At 41.6% G+C, this 14,583-nt stretch overlaps 5 protein-coding genes across 5 annotated transcripts; 3 read left to right on the top strand and 2 right to left on the bottom strand.

Annotated features, from left to right (window-relative positions):
• Positions 1–434: 434 nt before the first annotated feature.
• EAE97_007351 (uncharacterized protein) lies at positions 435–905 on the top strand (the record flags this gene model as incomplete). The annotated part of the gene is made up of 1 exon (XM_038877866.1): positions 435–905. The coding sequence occupies one exon, from the start codon at positions 435–437 to the stop codon at positions 903–905; it is 471 nt and encodes a 156-aa protein (XP_038731351.1).
• A 138-nt stretch (positions 906–1,043) lies between these two features.
• On the bottom strand, positions 1,044–3,127 carry EAE97_007350 (uncharacterized protein). Its single transcript, XM_038877865.1, has 4 exons — positions 2,646–3,127; positions 1,852–2,585; positions 1,265–1,796; positions 1,044–1,212 (listed from the first exon to the last, which is right to left on the bottom strand). The coding sequence occupies exons 1-4, from the start codon at positions 2,707–2,709 to the stop codon at positions 1,163–1,165; spliced, it is 1,380 nt and encodes a 459-aa protein (XP_038731350.1). The 5' UTR covers positions 2,710–3,127; the 3' UTR covers positions 1,044–1,162.
• A 772-nt stretch (positions 3,128–3,899) lies between these two features.
• Positions 3,900–4,712, top strand: EAE97_007349 (uncharacterized protein; the record flags this gene model as incomplete). Its single annotated transcript, XM_038877864.1, has 2 exons — positions 3,900–4,264; positions 4,319–4,712. 2 exons carry the CDS (start codon positions 3,900–3,902, stop codon positions 4,710–4,712), a joined length of 759 nt encoding a protein of 252 aa, XP_038731349.1.
• Positions 4,713–8,746: 4,034 nt separating this feature from the next.
• EAE97_007348 (uncharacterized protein) lies at positions 8,747–9,536 on the top strand (the record flags this gene model as incomplete). The annotated part of the gene is made up of 2 exons (XM_038877863.1): positions 8,747–9,026; positions 9,079–9,536. 2 exons carry the CDS (start codon positions 8,747–8,749, stop codon positions 9,534–9,536), a joined length of 738 nt encoding a protein of 245 aa, XP_038731348.1.
• A 1,968-nt stretch (positions 9,537–11,504) lies between these two features.
• Positions 11,505–12,494, bottom strand: EAE97_007347 (uncharacterized protein; the record flags this gene model as incomplete). The annotated part of the gene is made up of 3 exons (XM_038877862.1): positions 11,505–11,704; positions 11,805–12,059; positions 12,215–12,494. 3 exons carry the CDS (start codon positions 12,492–12,494, stop codon positions 11,505–11,507), a joined length of 735 nt encoding a protein of 244 aa, XP_038731347.1.
• Between the last annotated feature and the right edge of the window lie 2,089 nt (positions 12,495–14,583).

The raw sequence follows: 14,583 nt of genomic DNA, 5'->3' as shown, positions 1-14,583 counted from the left end.
CCTCCAAATAAGCATGCTGGTTCAACTGTGAATTCCCATAATTTGCCAGATTCCTTCTCCTCACTACTACTCCGCCGATCTGGGGGTAAGGATTCGTAATTTGTCAGTATATCGTTCAATTCCGGACTTTTTTGTAAAACAGAGAACTCCAGATTTCAGATTGCTGATCTATCATTCTGGAGACGTCATCGTCCAGTCCAATTGCTTACAAGCATTGATAATCAATACATTAGAATTTATGACTGTATATTGTAATCAAGGAAACGAACGCTCATGAACAGATATAAATAAGGCAAGACTTCCTGTGTTTAAATCACAATCAGACAAATATCAATACTCTCCTCTGCATCACCTCAAGCTCCAATTCACACCGTATCACAAGAGCCGACACAATTCACACAGACATCCTTCCATCAAGTAACAACACCATAGTAATGGAGTCTATTACATTAGATCACGAACTTATCAGAAATGCAATCGCAAATGTTGCAATTTCTTTTGATATGAACACCTTTGAGGAGCTTCGCAATTCATTCACAGAAGACTGTGTAGCGGACTATACAGGTTCTCTTGGTCTCATGAATGGCATTGACACTGTCATCCAGCAGTTACAGAAGACCATTGGGCACGTCAGCACTTTCCATAGCTTGAGCACACAAGTCATTCAACTCACTGGAAACAACACGGCTCAAGCTACCACATATGTTTCAGCAAGCCACTTTGCCGACGACAAGTCGTTCTTTGCCGAAGCCAGATATCTCGATAAACTTACGAAGGTTACCGAGGGGGGAACGGTGAAGTGGTTGATTGATTATCGATTGACCACCATGATGGGTGTTCCGAGGGGTGATATCTCTATATTCAACATGGATTTGGAGGGGTGGGTAGACACCCTAAAGGCGTGAAAGCAATTCAAATCTATGAGCAGAGTAGTTATCCGCCTAAGTAAATCCCACTGTATCACAGTTGGTTGAACTTGGCTGGCATAGAAAGAGGATCGTGAAGTCAGTCGTTGGTTCTAACTATTGAATGGTGGGCATGTTGGGAAATTAGATTGAGCAACGAGGTCCTGAAATCAAATGTACAGAAATCTCATTTGCGTGTTAGATTTCCCCCTATAGAATAATGAAAAGATGATTTGTTGTCCCAAGTATTTATGCGATTACTGAATCAATACTTTAAGTGACGGTGGAGTGAATTCCGTAGCATTAACTTCAAGACTGTTAGCATAGTAAATTTCGAACCATCGAAATTGAAAACTAACCAATTGAAGCCATAATAAATCCAAACTCGTCAATCTCCCCAAACCACTTCTCTGCTCTGCTGTCCAAAGTAGTACCGGGTAGAATATCTCCAATCTCGGCTTGAAGGTAAATTCGACCACTCCATCTCGAAAGCCAATGTATGTATTTCGTGTTCCACTCTTGTTCAGTGCTTGCTTGCCAAAGTACCTTTGGAGCCGGTGCAGGCATAAGTCCAAGGTCTTTACAGTCGAAACATTGAACTTTGTGCAACACTGAGTGTCCCCAGTGAAGAAGATATAAAGTGAGCACTGCTCTACGTTTGGATGTGACATATATCCAAGCTTTCCAACGTGGTCGTGTCTGTGCTCTCTCTTCATCGAGAAAAAGACCATCACGCACAATGTGCCATACAAGTGACTCGACTTTTTGAAAGACAATTTCATTATCATCAGGGGAGTTTTGTGGGGCTCTTGATGGGGAGAGGAGGATAATGGAATAGATTACTACAGCTTGTAGAACTGCTAGGAGCATGGCTTCGTCAAGTTCTTCGGGCTAATTTGGGCTACCAATTAGTCGGTCCCGTAGAAAGATGTGTATCAAGACTTACTTCATCGACAATAAGATTCAACTCTGAAACTATTGTCTTCCTCACAATCTCTTCAGCTCCTACACTTTGGCCATGCCACATTTTGACTAAAGTTGTGCAAGTGGCCAGTGGCCGGGGCAGAGCATCATGCTGAGCAAAGTGTGTGGAGTGAAATATTGGAGGTAGTTGAAATCCCTCAGCCAGCATCTGAGGCCATGTACGAAAGACACGGAAGATCAGTTCCATGCTGTGATTTGCTAAAGCAGTCGAGTTTGATTTTGGAGAAGGTTGCAACTCGATGGACGGAACGTCGTTAAGTCGGCCAAGCTCAGAAACACCTTCATCCTCACGACCAAAAGATGACAGCCCTAAATGGTCCGTATGTTGCGGATATAAATCAAGGTCTAATTGTGGCATTGATGACCAGGTTCCTACATCCGAGAAAAAGGTGTCGAATAGATTAGGGTCAAAAGATGACTGTAAAAATTGTGGTCGAAATGCAGCTGAAACATCTGAAGTCGTGGTGCTTGTCGGATCCTTCTCGATTTCTGAAAGCTCGTGTTCCACATTCGCAGGAGTGTTCGGGTTTTCAGGAATAGCGTATTCACAGGGAACTTCGCGCACATGACATCGTGAGCAAGTAGGCCGTTTTAAGCTACACCTTGTTTTATGTACGACACATTGAAGACAAGCCTTACGCCGTCTTGATTGATTCTTGTTACATTGATTTTTCAAATGGCGACTAAGCGATGATTCTGCAATGTTGTAAGATTTCAACGTCAACGAAAACGGGATGGGAAAGTCTCGTGACTTACGGTGGTTGAACTTGGCTCCACAAGACAGGCAGCCTGGTTTCCCTTCCATTGTATCTAGTTCCATCTCTTCGCAGCGGAGATTGAGTTGTTACTTGTGAACAGCCGATTGATGTGAAGAAGGAGAATATGGATGAAATGCATGCGGTGGTCCCATTTCCCAATTAGCTCGGAACTCCGGGCTGCTTATGCAGCAAAATAGACCGAAAGGTTGAAATTCATCCGATTTTGCACATTCTTGAGTCTTTTGTGTATTTTCGAAAGAAAACATCTGGCAGTCAAGTTATACCTATGCTGGATAATGCTACGGGCCCAGTGTTCTTCAACGGAGAACTGGGGCAGTCGCCTTGCGATGCACTGTAGTGAGGTTAAACGCTGAGTGCCCTTTTTATGAGGCAGCTTGACTTCTTGCGCTCACATTTCGTTGTCAAAAAAAAGAAGGTCTTTCTTCAATAATAGAGAATCTTATGGTTAAGAGTATGTGTCTAATCAAACAATGAGGGCGCCACGAGAAATAGTAGAGTTGGCGCTTTCTTTCGGCGCCTGCCAAACGTTTTCTGCCTATACAGCCCTAGAAAGCGGTGAAGATTGCTCACTCCGAAATCTTTTGTACTTGATGATTTGTTTACCTGATCACCTCACTACGCAGTAGAGATTTTTTGGTTTCATTCACGATCGGTGCGAACGAACTCGGTGTGAATTCAAGCTCTACTTTCTCTTGTGAGAGATGAGAAGATACATTTGCCATGTGGAAGGCAACACATCTATTTAGCCTCGTGGGTTCATGAATGGTAGTTTCATTCTATGGAGGCTCATAGCTGCCAAAGATCTCCAAGTGAAGATTATTCTTCCCCTCTATGTGGTAGGGTTGCTTTGCGTCTACCATATTTGGCAAGCTCTTACTAAATAGGCACCTCCTCCAGCAAATCCTTGCAATGATCTGGTTCCTGATTTGCATTCTGTCAATGTGGCGCAACCTTCAAACGGCTGACGCCAATCACGTTGCGTATAAAAACAACCACGCTGCAGAGTATCTGCAGGATATATATTGATTCTTGCGCAACTGCGCCTCGGAACCGATAGATGGAAGTTTGCTATTTCGAAAATCGGTTCTAGAAAGAAGCTAGAACTGGATACAAGTACAAGTGAAGCATTCCGAAGTAATCTACCTTTATTCCTCTATTCCTGATTTTTGATCATGCAATTCCTGTCAGTCCTTCGTTAACACAATTTGAATGTCATCATCAAATCGCCAAAATGGTGTACCAAATCAGACCCCTGCACATATCAAGTGAGGCCCCAGAAGTGGTTCCCGAGGAACAGTCTCCGTACTTATTAACCTCGCCCGATAAATATTTCGTTCGTTCATACTCTGTGAGAAGAGCATCAAATCATCTAATATCGCCACTAAGTAAACAATGTGATGATATTCCTCTCCAAGAAGTCTCATTTCCACCACCAAAACGAGCATACGATCTTGCGCGTTATTTACCTCCGCCAAAACAAAAGAAAAATCTCGGGCTGGTTCCAATTGTTTTCATAGCTGTGGTGTCTTTCTTAATCGGAGGGGGTATTGGAGGTGGTATTGGAGGATGGGTTGGGAGACATAGCAATTCATCGAGGTATTTCTGCACGCGACAATAAAGAGGGACACAACTGATTATAACTGTTTCCAGCAAGACTTCCAAATCCGATTCAACGGGAACACTTTCAGGATGTGCTCCAACAGTCACGGAATTTGTAGACTCGGCCGGCTGCCCCAACGTCAACAATACTACCTACACAACACCTGTACCGAGTATAGAGTTTCGTATAGCCTGTGCTATCGACTTGACTTCTTCACCAGAAGAAGATATCGAATTAACCAACGTCACAACTCCGACTCTGAATAATTGTTTGCAATCGTGCGCACAATATAATAATGGCCAATGCTTGGCAGCTACTTGGATACAGTTTTCTCCAAATCACCCAGAGATGAACTCGAAGTGTTTCTTCAAAGCGAATTCAGGAGTTCGCATACCCATGAATTCTACGGGGACAATAGCCACGAGTGGATTCCGGATTTCCTGACACGAGCTCGATACAGAATACAAATTCTTAAAATGCCTAATATATTTTAACATGATGCCTCGAGGCACTAGAATAGCGCTCATGGTTCGCTCACTTGATATCAATGATTTTCGCATGGTCATGGCGTTTTCAAGATGGTGCATTATTCTTACGTTTTTCAGAATTGGATTGCAGCGGTATGAATGGAGTATCTGAAAGTTGTACATTCGCTGCACGAGATATGAAGAAGATGATGAAGGATTTGCTTTGCTTGCAGGCAGCTTAATTTTTAATTACTATTTTCGACTGTTGTTTTGTTGTTGTAATCACATTGGTGCCCAACATTGGCAACTTGCGGGCGAGGTGTGATTAGAAATTTTGTGTTGAATCAACACGTTCGTGGATATGGAATCAGATGGTAGGAGTTATTGCAAATCTGAATATGAAGTGGTAACCGCGTTAGCAATGAATCGTTTCGAAGGAAGTTCTGTCACATTAAAATTGCTCCCAGCGTCTCTGCCCTGCTTGTGAGGGATTGAATATCATGCTTATTTATTTTCTTCCTCAGGATAAATTATCTGAAGACTCGTCAGAGGCACTTCATCAAATGATGCGATTTGGCTTACCTCGAAAGGTACTAGCGTGGTGCAAAAGACAAGCCAGAATGCCACTTCTCGAGCACTCTTTATGCTTAAAGGTTGCTTAGATTCGGTTTTTGCAGAGGAACCTCCCATAGAAACCAAGATGGCTAGCATTCCTAAGTACAACTAGATGGGCTCGGCAGTGGTGATCAGGTCAAATGAGCCTAGCGTAGTTGATTACCCCCTCTTTCCCAAAATAGTTAGACCCAGGTCTGATCGCGTCGCGCGGTACTTGTTCCCATAAATTTAGCCCTTCCTCTTTACTACACATCAAAAGGTCGCGACTCACGACCACCCATTCATTATTGTCTCGTAGCTAGTAGTGATTCTAACACTTCTATACACAATTGCCTTTGTCTACGTATTGACAAACCCCAATTGAGTTGCGTTGGTGCAATAGATATTGAGCCTTCGAGGGATCTGTGTAAATCGCGTCAATTTTTCAAGATCTCTGAAGACTTCCCAATTCATTGCTGCCAATCGTCTGAGTCTATCGATCGAGATTTTTTTGTTCACAAAAGAGGCATGTTTGTTGTTGTTTCGGGTATTCTATCCATCATTCTCACTACGCGTTAAGCTTCACTCGTTCCTTTTGCTCCGTTCTGTTTATTTCTTGCTAAAAGTGCTCAATCTCGTGCGTCTTAACAATACAAGAGAATCTCTCATATGATCATACAAGATTACTTCCTTTCTCGGATGCACCTCGAACCAAGACTTGGACACCTTGCCGACTCATCTCCACCACCCATCTTTCTACTCGTGCCTCGCTCGACCGAACAACCTCTAATCTGAGCTCTCGGAATCTTGATACAAGATGTTCGCCGGCAGCTAAGAGGGCACTGTTACCTACAACTTCTGCGATATCGTTGAATGATGTGTTGATCAACTTCCATGTCCCATAGGACTGAAGTAGTGTCATTGGGTCTCTACAATCCATGCTTGGGAAAGCAGTCGTTTTGATATGGATTATCATGAAATGAAGACACACCGAAATCTGTCGGTGAATGATAGTCATAGTCGACTGGTCCCGTTGGCATTTTTTGAAATGATCCTCCATGTTTCCATGAGAAGCCTTGCCAAGGGAGATGGAATCCACTCCGCGTCATCGGATATCACCAACTTCTTTCCTTCGTCCGAAATTGATCTCAAGTCCCATGGCTACTAAAGTGCTTTGAGCGCGACGATTCCTCTACCCTACCATCAATATTGTTTCTCAAGTACTCTATACAAGTGTGACTAGTAGATCTGTACTTTCGGATTCTAAAAACCCAATTGCTCATATCATCCATTGTATAACAATTCAAGAACGCCGACTTTAGCCACTTTGTTCATCCTCGGCCGATACATCTTTCCAGGGCTATTCGGAGATACCGAACCTTCTCAATGCTTCCAATGTTATACGAATCAAACAGCCAGCATTTAATCGATTACTCTCAGTGAGTGTGATTCTTGACACCGTCGTTGATTTACAACATCGACTGCTTATCAATCCTTCTATAGTTCGCATGCCAATGTTATGGGCGTGATATCGGTAATATATATCTACCATGCTTACGTTGGGCATGTCTACTGATAAACACGATTTGTACAGTCGTGCCGTCCCGTCGCGAGGTAAGGTAAGCGCTTGTCAAATATATGTCTTATTTTAATATGTCTCCTGGATATCTGCAATAAGGCTCATGATCTCCCCAATCAGTATCAGAGATTGACATCGGAATCAGTAGTTTGACGGCGTGTGTAACTTTTAACCGCTTCCATTGCCTGCGCGTGGATCTTTTGAGGTATCTTGTATCTTCATGTGGTAGTCTTCGCCACTGTCTTAAGACATCAAAATCATAATAATTCAGTATTATGCATAATTTGCAATTTTCTTCTTTTACATATTATTCGAATCGGTTTGGGCGCTGCTCGCGAAATTGATATTTCATACCACTCATGATGGATTCGCCTGTCCGCCCACCAACCCTAACAGACTCCGTGCCTTTCTTACTCATGTAAATTTATCTCGTCGTCGTATAGCTCGGCTTTAATCGAAAAATTGGTTCCCGGAGCCCGGCTCATTTCTCCTGAAGCTAACGGGCGCTCCGCGAGATCCCTCTCCCTGCTCTTTACATGGGAAAAAAGGAAGCTGAGGGATGGATGGCTACAGGGTTGCAATCCCACCCCACGTGTTTATCGTGCTTAGTTCATACGCTTTTCTCATGACACATTCTATCCCTAGAATCTTCTATTGTCCTAGAATTGATCTTCCCGAATAATAAGTTCGCGACGATAGTACCTGAGAGATCATTAAGATATCTAATCTTTTTGATATTTCCCAACAAGTCGCACGAATTACGCAGTACAATATATGGATAAGAACATATAATTTAAGCTTGAACACAAATTCAAATTAATTGTTGCATCATTCTTCGAATTTCAAGGGGTCACCGAAATTCGTTTGATGTCAATCAATCTTCTAGGCTTTCGTTCAGTGTATGTTTGCTTTTAAGGTACCATTAGAATTCCTTTCAATTGCCCCTGCATCAGTTACTTATTCTTTCAGTAGTACCACAGGATTATACGATCTAGATGGTTGAAAAAATTCCATCATCCCATCTAGAAAGCGCCATGCATAGAATGGTTTGTTTCATCGCGAACAAAATCCTTTGCCAATAACCAATCGATGGCTTCTGCTTAATACTTCTTAGTCATTCGTACTATGTTATCCAGTGGCACAAGGGACACTTTTGTTTGCCAAGAAGCTTTTAGCCGGATCATAATGTGATTGGAGTTCCTGAATTACTAAATTGGGCTACACAACCAGTGAAATATGGGAAATATCCCCTTGAAACATTTACACTCCAAAATCCTATCAGATTTCTATTTGTTCCTCAATTTTAAAGTTCTTGAATCGGCGAATTCGAAGCTTAGACTCGGATCCTTTCGACCCACAGCCAAGGATGTGATATGAGTAGAGCCCTAGTGGAGGCGGCTAAACATCAGTATCCCCTACGAATGAATGGTTTCCGCGCGTGTGTAAGGAGTTTTTTCTTCTTGGGTTTGCCTGCCTAGAGGTTCAATTTAATCAATCTCAAATCAGCCCTGGCCCTCCACTCTCCCCGCGTCCAAAAAATGCGGGTGATGTAAATTAAGGAGATCGACATGGCCCACAGCGAGTATCTAGATTACATTTCATTTCATATATATATTGAGACTACTTTCCTTAAAAGTTTGTACCACATCATCTTCTCTGACGATATAGTCTCCTTTCATTCTCTAGTCGCTCTCTACTTCTACATTCATTCCTTTCAATCTTTTCGATCTTTACGATCTTTTGTCAATCCTTACCAGAGTCTGGACACTCTTTGATTGCAGATAAACTCATTCATACATTCATTCACATATTTACTTCTTCCTGCCAAACTCGCAAAAATGGTCCTCGCCACTTCCATTCTTCTTCCTCTTTACCTTTATCCTACCAAAGGTGCCTGGACTTGGGCCACCAATGAAATCGCAGCTTACCCCTCTCTTGCGTTCACCGTCATTGTCAACCCGGAATCTGGACCGGGAGTTCTCAATGACTACCCAGAAGATGGATACATCTCTGGAATCACCAATTTGACAAAGTATGACAATGTCAAACTTTTGGGATATGTGGATACTCAATACATGGCCAAGAGTACTGCTGAGGTTAACAAAGAAGTAGAGACTTGTGAGTAAAAATTCCCGACAGATAAGCTGAGAAAATGCTAATCAAGAAATAGACAAATACTGGTCTACATACACCAAAGGAAACATCGCAGTCGATGGAATATTCTTCGACGATGCAGTCAACGAATGGACATCCGACTCTTCCAGCTACATGACCACCATTGCAGAAAACGCCCACGCTTTAAACCTCACCGTCACCCTCAACCCCGGTACCATCGCCGACTCCAAATTCTTCACCATCGCCGACAAAGTTGTTATGATTGAAGATGACTATTCCGCCTATTCCTCCAAGAAAGGCGACTCGTTGAAAAAGATTGCAAGTACCCAACAGGAGCAAAGTTCGGTCATTATTTACGATTTCAGCGGTTCCCAATCTCAACAGACTAATGCCGTTAACTCGATTGTTGCTTCCGGGGTTGCGGAGGTGTATATTACGACGGTGGAATATACAAGTCAGAGTAAGATGTGGGCTGAATTTGTGGCCGCGGTCAATAGTGCAGTGGGGAATTAGAGTATCAGTTTGAGAGGTCGGCTGTGGGGTTGAGTGGAGCGGTCGAGGACCAGAGGAAGGGGGAAGACAACGTCGAGCTGGTGAATTGACGGAAAGTTGTATTCGGATGCTGTGGAAATCCTTCTATTCTTGTTTGTACTTTTTGGTGGGAGTGTAGGTTCTTGGAAGCAGGTGTTATGAAAATTCACATACATATTTATGTGATAGCAAAAGAAAATAGCAGAGTTAAATGCGGAAATGACGACTTTTTTCCCGTATGCCATTGTTTTCATTGAAACTACTTGCAGTTCTCCGGTTTCATGAATGTGTCTCAAGTCTTTCAATAAAGGATATCTTCTCCAGATTCTAGGTACATTACAAATTCTCTGTCATATAAAAGTCTTTGATATTGCAAAGTGCAATATCAAGATCTCCACAGGCTCAATGAATGAGATAAGTCGATATTCCAATAACTTCTCCACAAGAAAACCACAACTTTCTATGTCCGTTAAATCTTTATTGTTTAGATCACTAAAACTGATCTGTATTCGTTCCTGCCACTATCTCCAAGATTGAATCACAAGAAAATAGCATAATACCAAAAGTTTGGAACTTCGACCAGTGACAAAACTCGACAACGAATTTCCGGCTTATACTATCAAGTCTCTATCAAATCAATGCCGTGAATTTCTCCATAGAAAGAAATACAGGAACCAAGTTCAATTCCAATCTCCATCTCGAGTTGACAAAATACTCATTCATATATAAACAGAATCTAGCCCACGCACTCGATATATCAAGAGGTAAAACGCTGGAGTTATATTGCTTCCATATAGCACTCATACCATAAAACATCCGCATATACCTAGGTCGGAATGGTAGAATATATACATAGTCCCGAACTTCCATGCCACCTTTTCAAAGCGTCCCATCATCATCATCTCCAACCTAATCGCTCCTCAAAATTGACCCCCTCTCTTCCTGGAAAATGCTTTTACATCCATACTACAAAAAAGTCATCTTGAACTTTGATACTATAAGCACATAAAAACTCAACAATATAAAGCTCTCAGTTTCGAATACCCTGATTCTTCTCTTCCATCAGCATCTAGTTCTGAAATAGTCCGAATATCTTCATCTTTACACAAATTTCATTTCACATACTCCCCAGAATCGCAATCTCAACCACCCACAATACAATCTCGTTACTCCAATCTTAATGAATCCAAAAATATGACATACTTTCCCCCAAAGTTCATGACTATCGATAAAAGTCAGATAGTAATCATGTTTCACAAATACATATTTTCCACTAGATGGAAAGGTTTCATACATTATATACTATGATTTCAATATGTTTCTCATGACGCCATTACGATAAAGGGCTGAATTAATAAAGCTTGATATTTTCCTTTGCGTTATATAACAATTTTAAACTTCGACACGCTCGGTGCTTGATGAACTAGATAGGTATGTATTGTATATATGTGCTAACCAGATGCACGTAACCTAACGGTTTCGCATAGCGCACGATATACATTTCTCTTCGGAATATTAGCGGGAAAGATAAGACTTACATTTCCCCACGAGGAACTAGTTGACCGACTGTTAGAGTTGTGCTCGGTACTGATTTTATTAATATTATTATTCGTTTTTATATTATCTCTCGGGTGCTGGTGAAACATTTTGTATTAATCACATGATTTGTCAGATGGGAAACCGGTGATGACTGGGCATGCTGTGAAACATATTATTCATAGATATGGCGATCGAGATTTGAATGACTAGCTAGCGTGAGAGGTGATTGCTCACTTATCTACCTATCTATCTATCTATGAGATGAGATGAGATGATCAATAACTTGATGGAAATTCCAGATTTCCAAACTAGCTATGTGAGTCTTATCTTATTGACGATGCTTTTCTTATAAACAGTCATTAATGATTATAATTTTCTCCCACCTCACCGCCTCCCTCCCAAACAAAAATCTTAAGTAAGACTTGTCCCTGCAGATATGGCAGCGTTGAATTGTGTCCAGAGATCACTTTGGCTAACATAATCTTTGGTGGTGATGTACAGCGAATTAATCCCCTCTTTCAAGATTTTCCTGACGAAAGTCGATTGATCGGTTGCCGATCCGGGGAAATGATGAAAGATAACTGAAGATTTAGAACGTTGGTTTGAGGGAACTAATCATAATCTTATTAGTACATTAGTTACCGAGTGGTAACTCACAACTTTAAAGTTCGGGAAGGATAATATCGACACTAAAAGAGGATAAAAACGCACTAGATTCAATACTTGGTAATGCCTTAGAAGCATCGTATGTATCTTCAATCATTAATATATTATCTGCGAGAGCAAAAAAGGCGGGATCGGCAATAACGCCCGGATTGAATGTTACAGTGAGATTGGCTTGGTGGGCGGAGGTAGCGATGGTGCTCATGAATTGAGAGGTGCTGGTATTCCAATTGGAGACGCAGTCGTCGAAGAAGATGCCATGCATGTGGATATCTTTTGAGGGGTTGGCTAGCCAGTGATTGTCTAGTATGGAGAGAAAGATGTAAGTGTGTGTGTATGTTCGATTCTGTGGTTGTAAACGATGGAGGGGATGGAGAGAAGACTTGAGATTCGAGACTCGAGACTCGAGATCTGAAATTAAGAAAGGGAAGAGATGAGACGAGAAGAATAATACGTACAAGTATCCACCTCGGCAACTATATCCTCAACAGATCGATGCATATATGCTGTATCTACATATCCCAATAACTTTACATTGCCAAATATATTCAGGGAGGCGATGGCATCGGTGTAGCTGGGATCGGGAAAGGAATTGAGGGCGCCGGGTCCGGAGGATGGGTTGATGATGAGATTGTAGGTTATGGAGGGGTAGAGGGGGATTGTAGACAATAGCCAGTTCCAGGCAAGGGGGTTGGGGTAGATGTAGAGGGGAAGGAGGACGGAGACGGGGAGGAGCATCTGTAGGGTGGTGAGTGATGTTTAGGAAGTGGTGTTTATTGGGAGATACTGATAGAGGTTTCCTAAAGTATGGAAATCCAAGTATCTATTTAGATAGCTGTAATGTAATGTATTGACTGGTGAACATATGTACTCGAAGAAGTAAACCAGAAATCACAAGTCATGAAAATCAATCAAAGATAGTCCAGTCACATATCTACTAATCTTCTTCACCACCACCATGAATACCTACCTGGGTAAGTAATATTGATTCACTATGTATCCAATCATCATCTTCTAAGTTCTCATTCATTTCCTCCCAAGACAAATTTGATCGTACCTAGGTACGGCATGGTATGATATTAGATTGGTAGTTCTAGTGGGATATATTGTTTCATTCACTTTCTTGATATCTCGGATCTGAAGTTGGTTACGTGGAGTAGGTATGAGGAGTGTGTGGATACCTAGGAAGGTATTATTTGATGTTTAATGACTGATGAATCAGAGAAATGATAGAGTGGCTCGGAATAGTTAAGTGAAGTAAGTGCAGTGAAGTCATCTAGAAGGAAGCCAACCCTAAGTAAGAACTCGATCAAACATCCATACATAGGGGTACCTGCCTATTCATTCATACTCGAACATAAAGCACATCTCCCAGACCGGAAATATTCTCTCGTTGACTAACAAGAAATTGTAAAGCTATGTCATCTTTTCTAATTCGATAAATCTGTACTCTATCTATGATATACATGTAGATATACACGTATCTAGATATACATATAAACTCGACTAGACACAAATCCATACCTATCCACCCACCTACCCATCCACCTACCACTAAATCCCCACCCCGCTTCCGAGCCAGAAGATTCTCCAATTTTCATCCCTCCCTACGGGAATAACAAAACTCTATCTGTTTTTGAATTCATCAGACTTCTAGTTTCATTCTTTTTGCATACCTAGCTGGAGGTATATGATATGGACTTATTTATACGCTGGGTGATTCGATCCGCCAGATTAAGATACTGAATTTATGAATGAATGCATATCTACTCACTCACTCACTCGCCCACTCTCCATCCCGTCCATTTATCCATTCCCGTCACGAATCAAGACAATCCCCCATCCCCCATCTCTGTCTCCCATCTACCCATTCCCATCCACCCATTCCCATCCACCCACTCCCATCCACCTATCCAACTCTAATCTCCCCAATTTCCTCTCATATCCCCGTCTACCCGCGTACCCGCCTACTCAATACCTCCCACCTACCTCCTCCCTCCCACCTCCCCCCCCCCCCATTCCCACCAAATCTCCTCCCTCTCACACCCACCAAATCACCCCGTCTCCGCACACACATACACACACATACACATACTTCCATACTTTTTCATCCATACTATCCCACCAACACCCTTCCACCCAACAAGTTGCACTTAGCATAACGCAACTAAACCCAACCCAATCCAATCCAAGCTAAAGCTACAGCTAGCAAGCTAACCTAATATAACCTAACCTCATCTTATAACCTTATATATAACCTTAAACCATAAATATTATTACATAAGATTATGCAATCTTATGTTTCAGAGCGTAGGTAGGTAGCGGAAGAAACTAATGCGTCGGATTTTACGTAATTTTTGTATGGTGTATAATAGTAAGTATGTATTTAATCTTTTCAAGACTCAGAAATCTGATTTATATATAACTAGTGATATAGGATGATAAAATCATATAACCTTTTCCAAGCTCCATCATGTTAAAAAGAGAAGAAGAAGAAGAGAAAAAGGAAAAAGCAGAGCGAGTTTCATCTCCAGCATCTCAATATTAAAGGCATATTAAATACTTGTTAATATAATAAATAATATTGAAGCTACATCGTACACAGCGAAACACTAGCGAGTTCACTCACCCCAAATTGTATACTTATTACCCATGTACGGATAACCTTACACATCCACTAGTGATCTTTACACAAACCTACCTACTCATGGATATCATATTACATTATAATACAATACATTATTACAAGATACTACATAATCCAATTATCCATTCATCCTCATTACTCCTCCTCTGAAATAAAAAATCCTAACACAATCGATTGATC

This window comes from Botrytis byssoidea, assembly GCF_014898295.1.
Source record: "Botrytis byssoidea strain MUCL 94 chromosome Unknown BBYS_014, whole genome shotgun sequence".
In the NCBI taxonomy this organism is placed as follows: Eukaryota; Fungi; Ascomycota; class Leotiomycetes; order Helotiales; family Sclerotiniaceae; genus Botrytis; species Botrytis byssoidea.
This window is presented reverse-complemented; position numbering and strand designations above follow the sequence as displayed.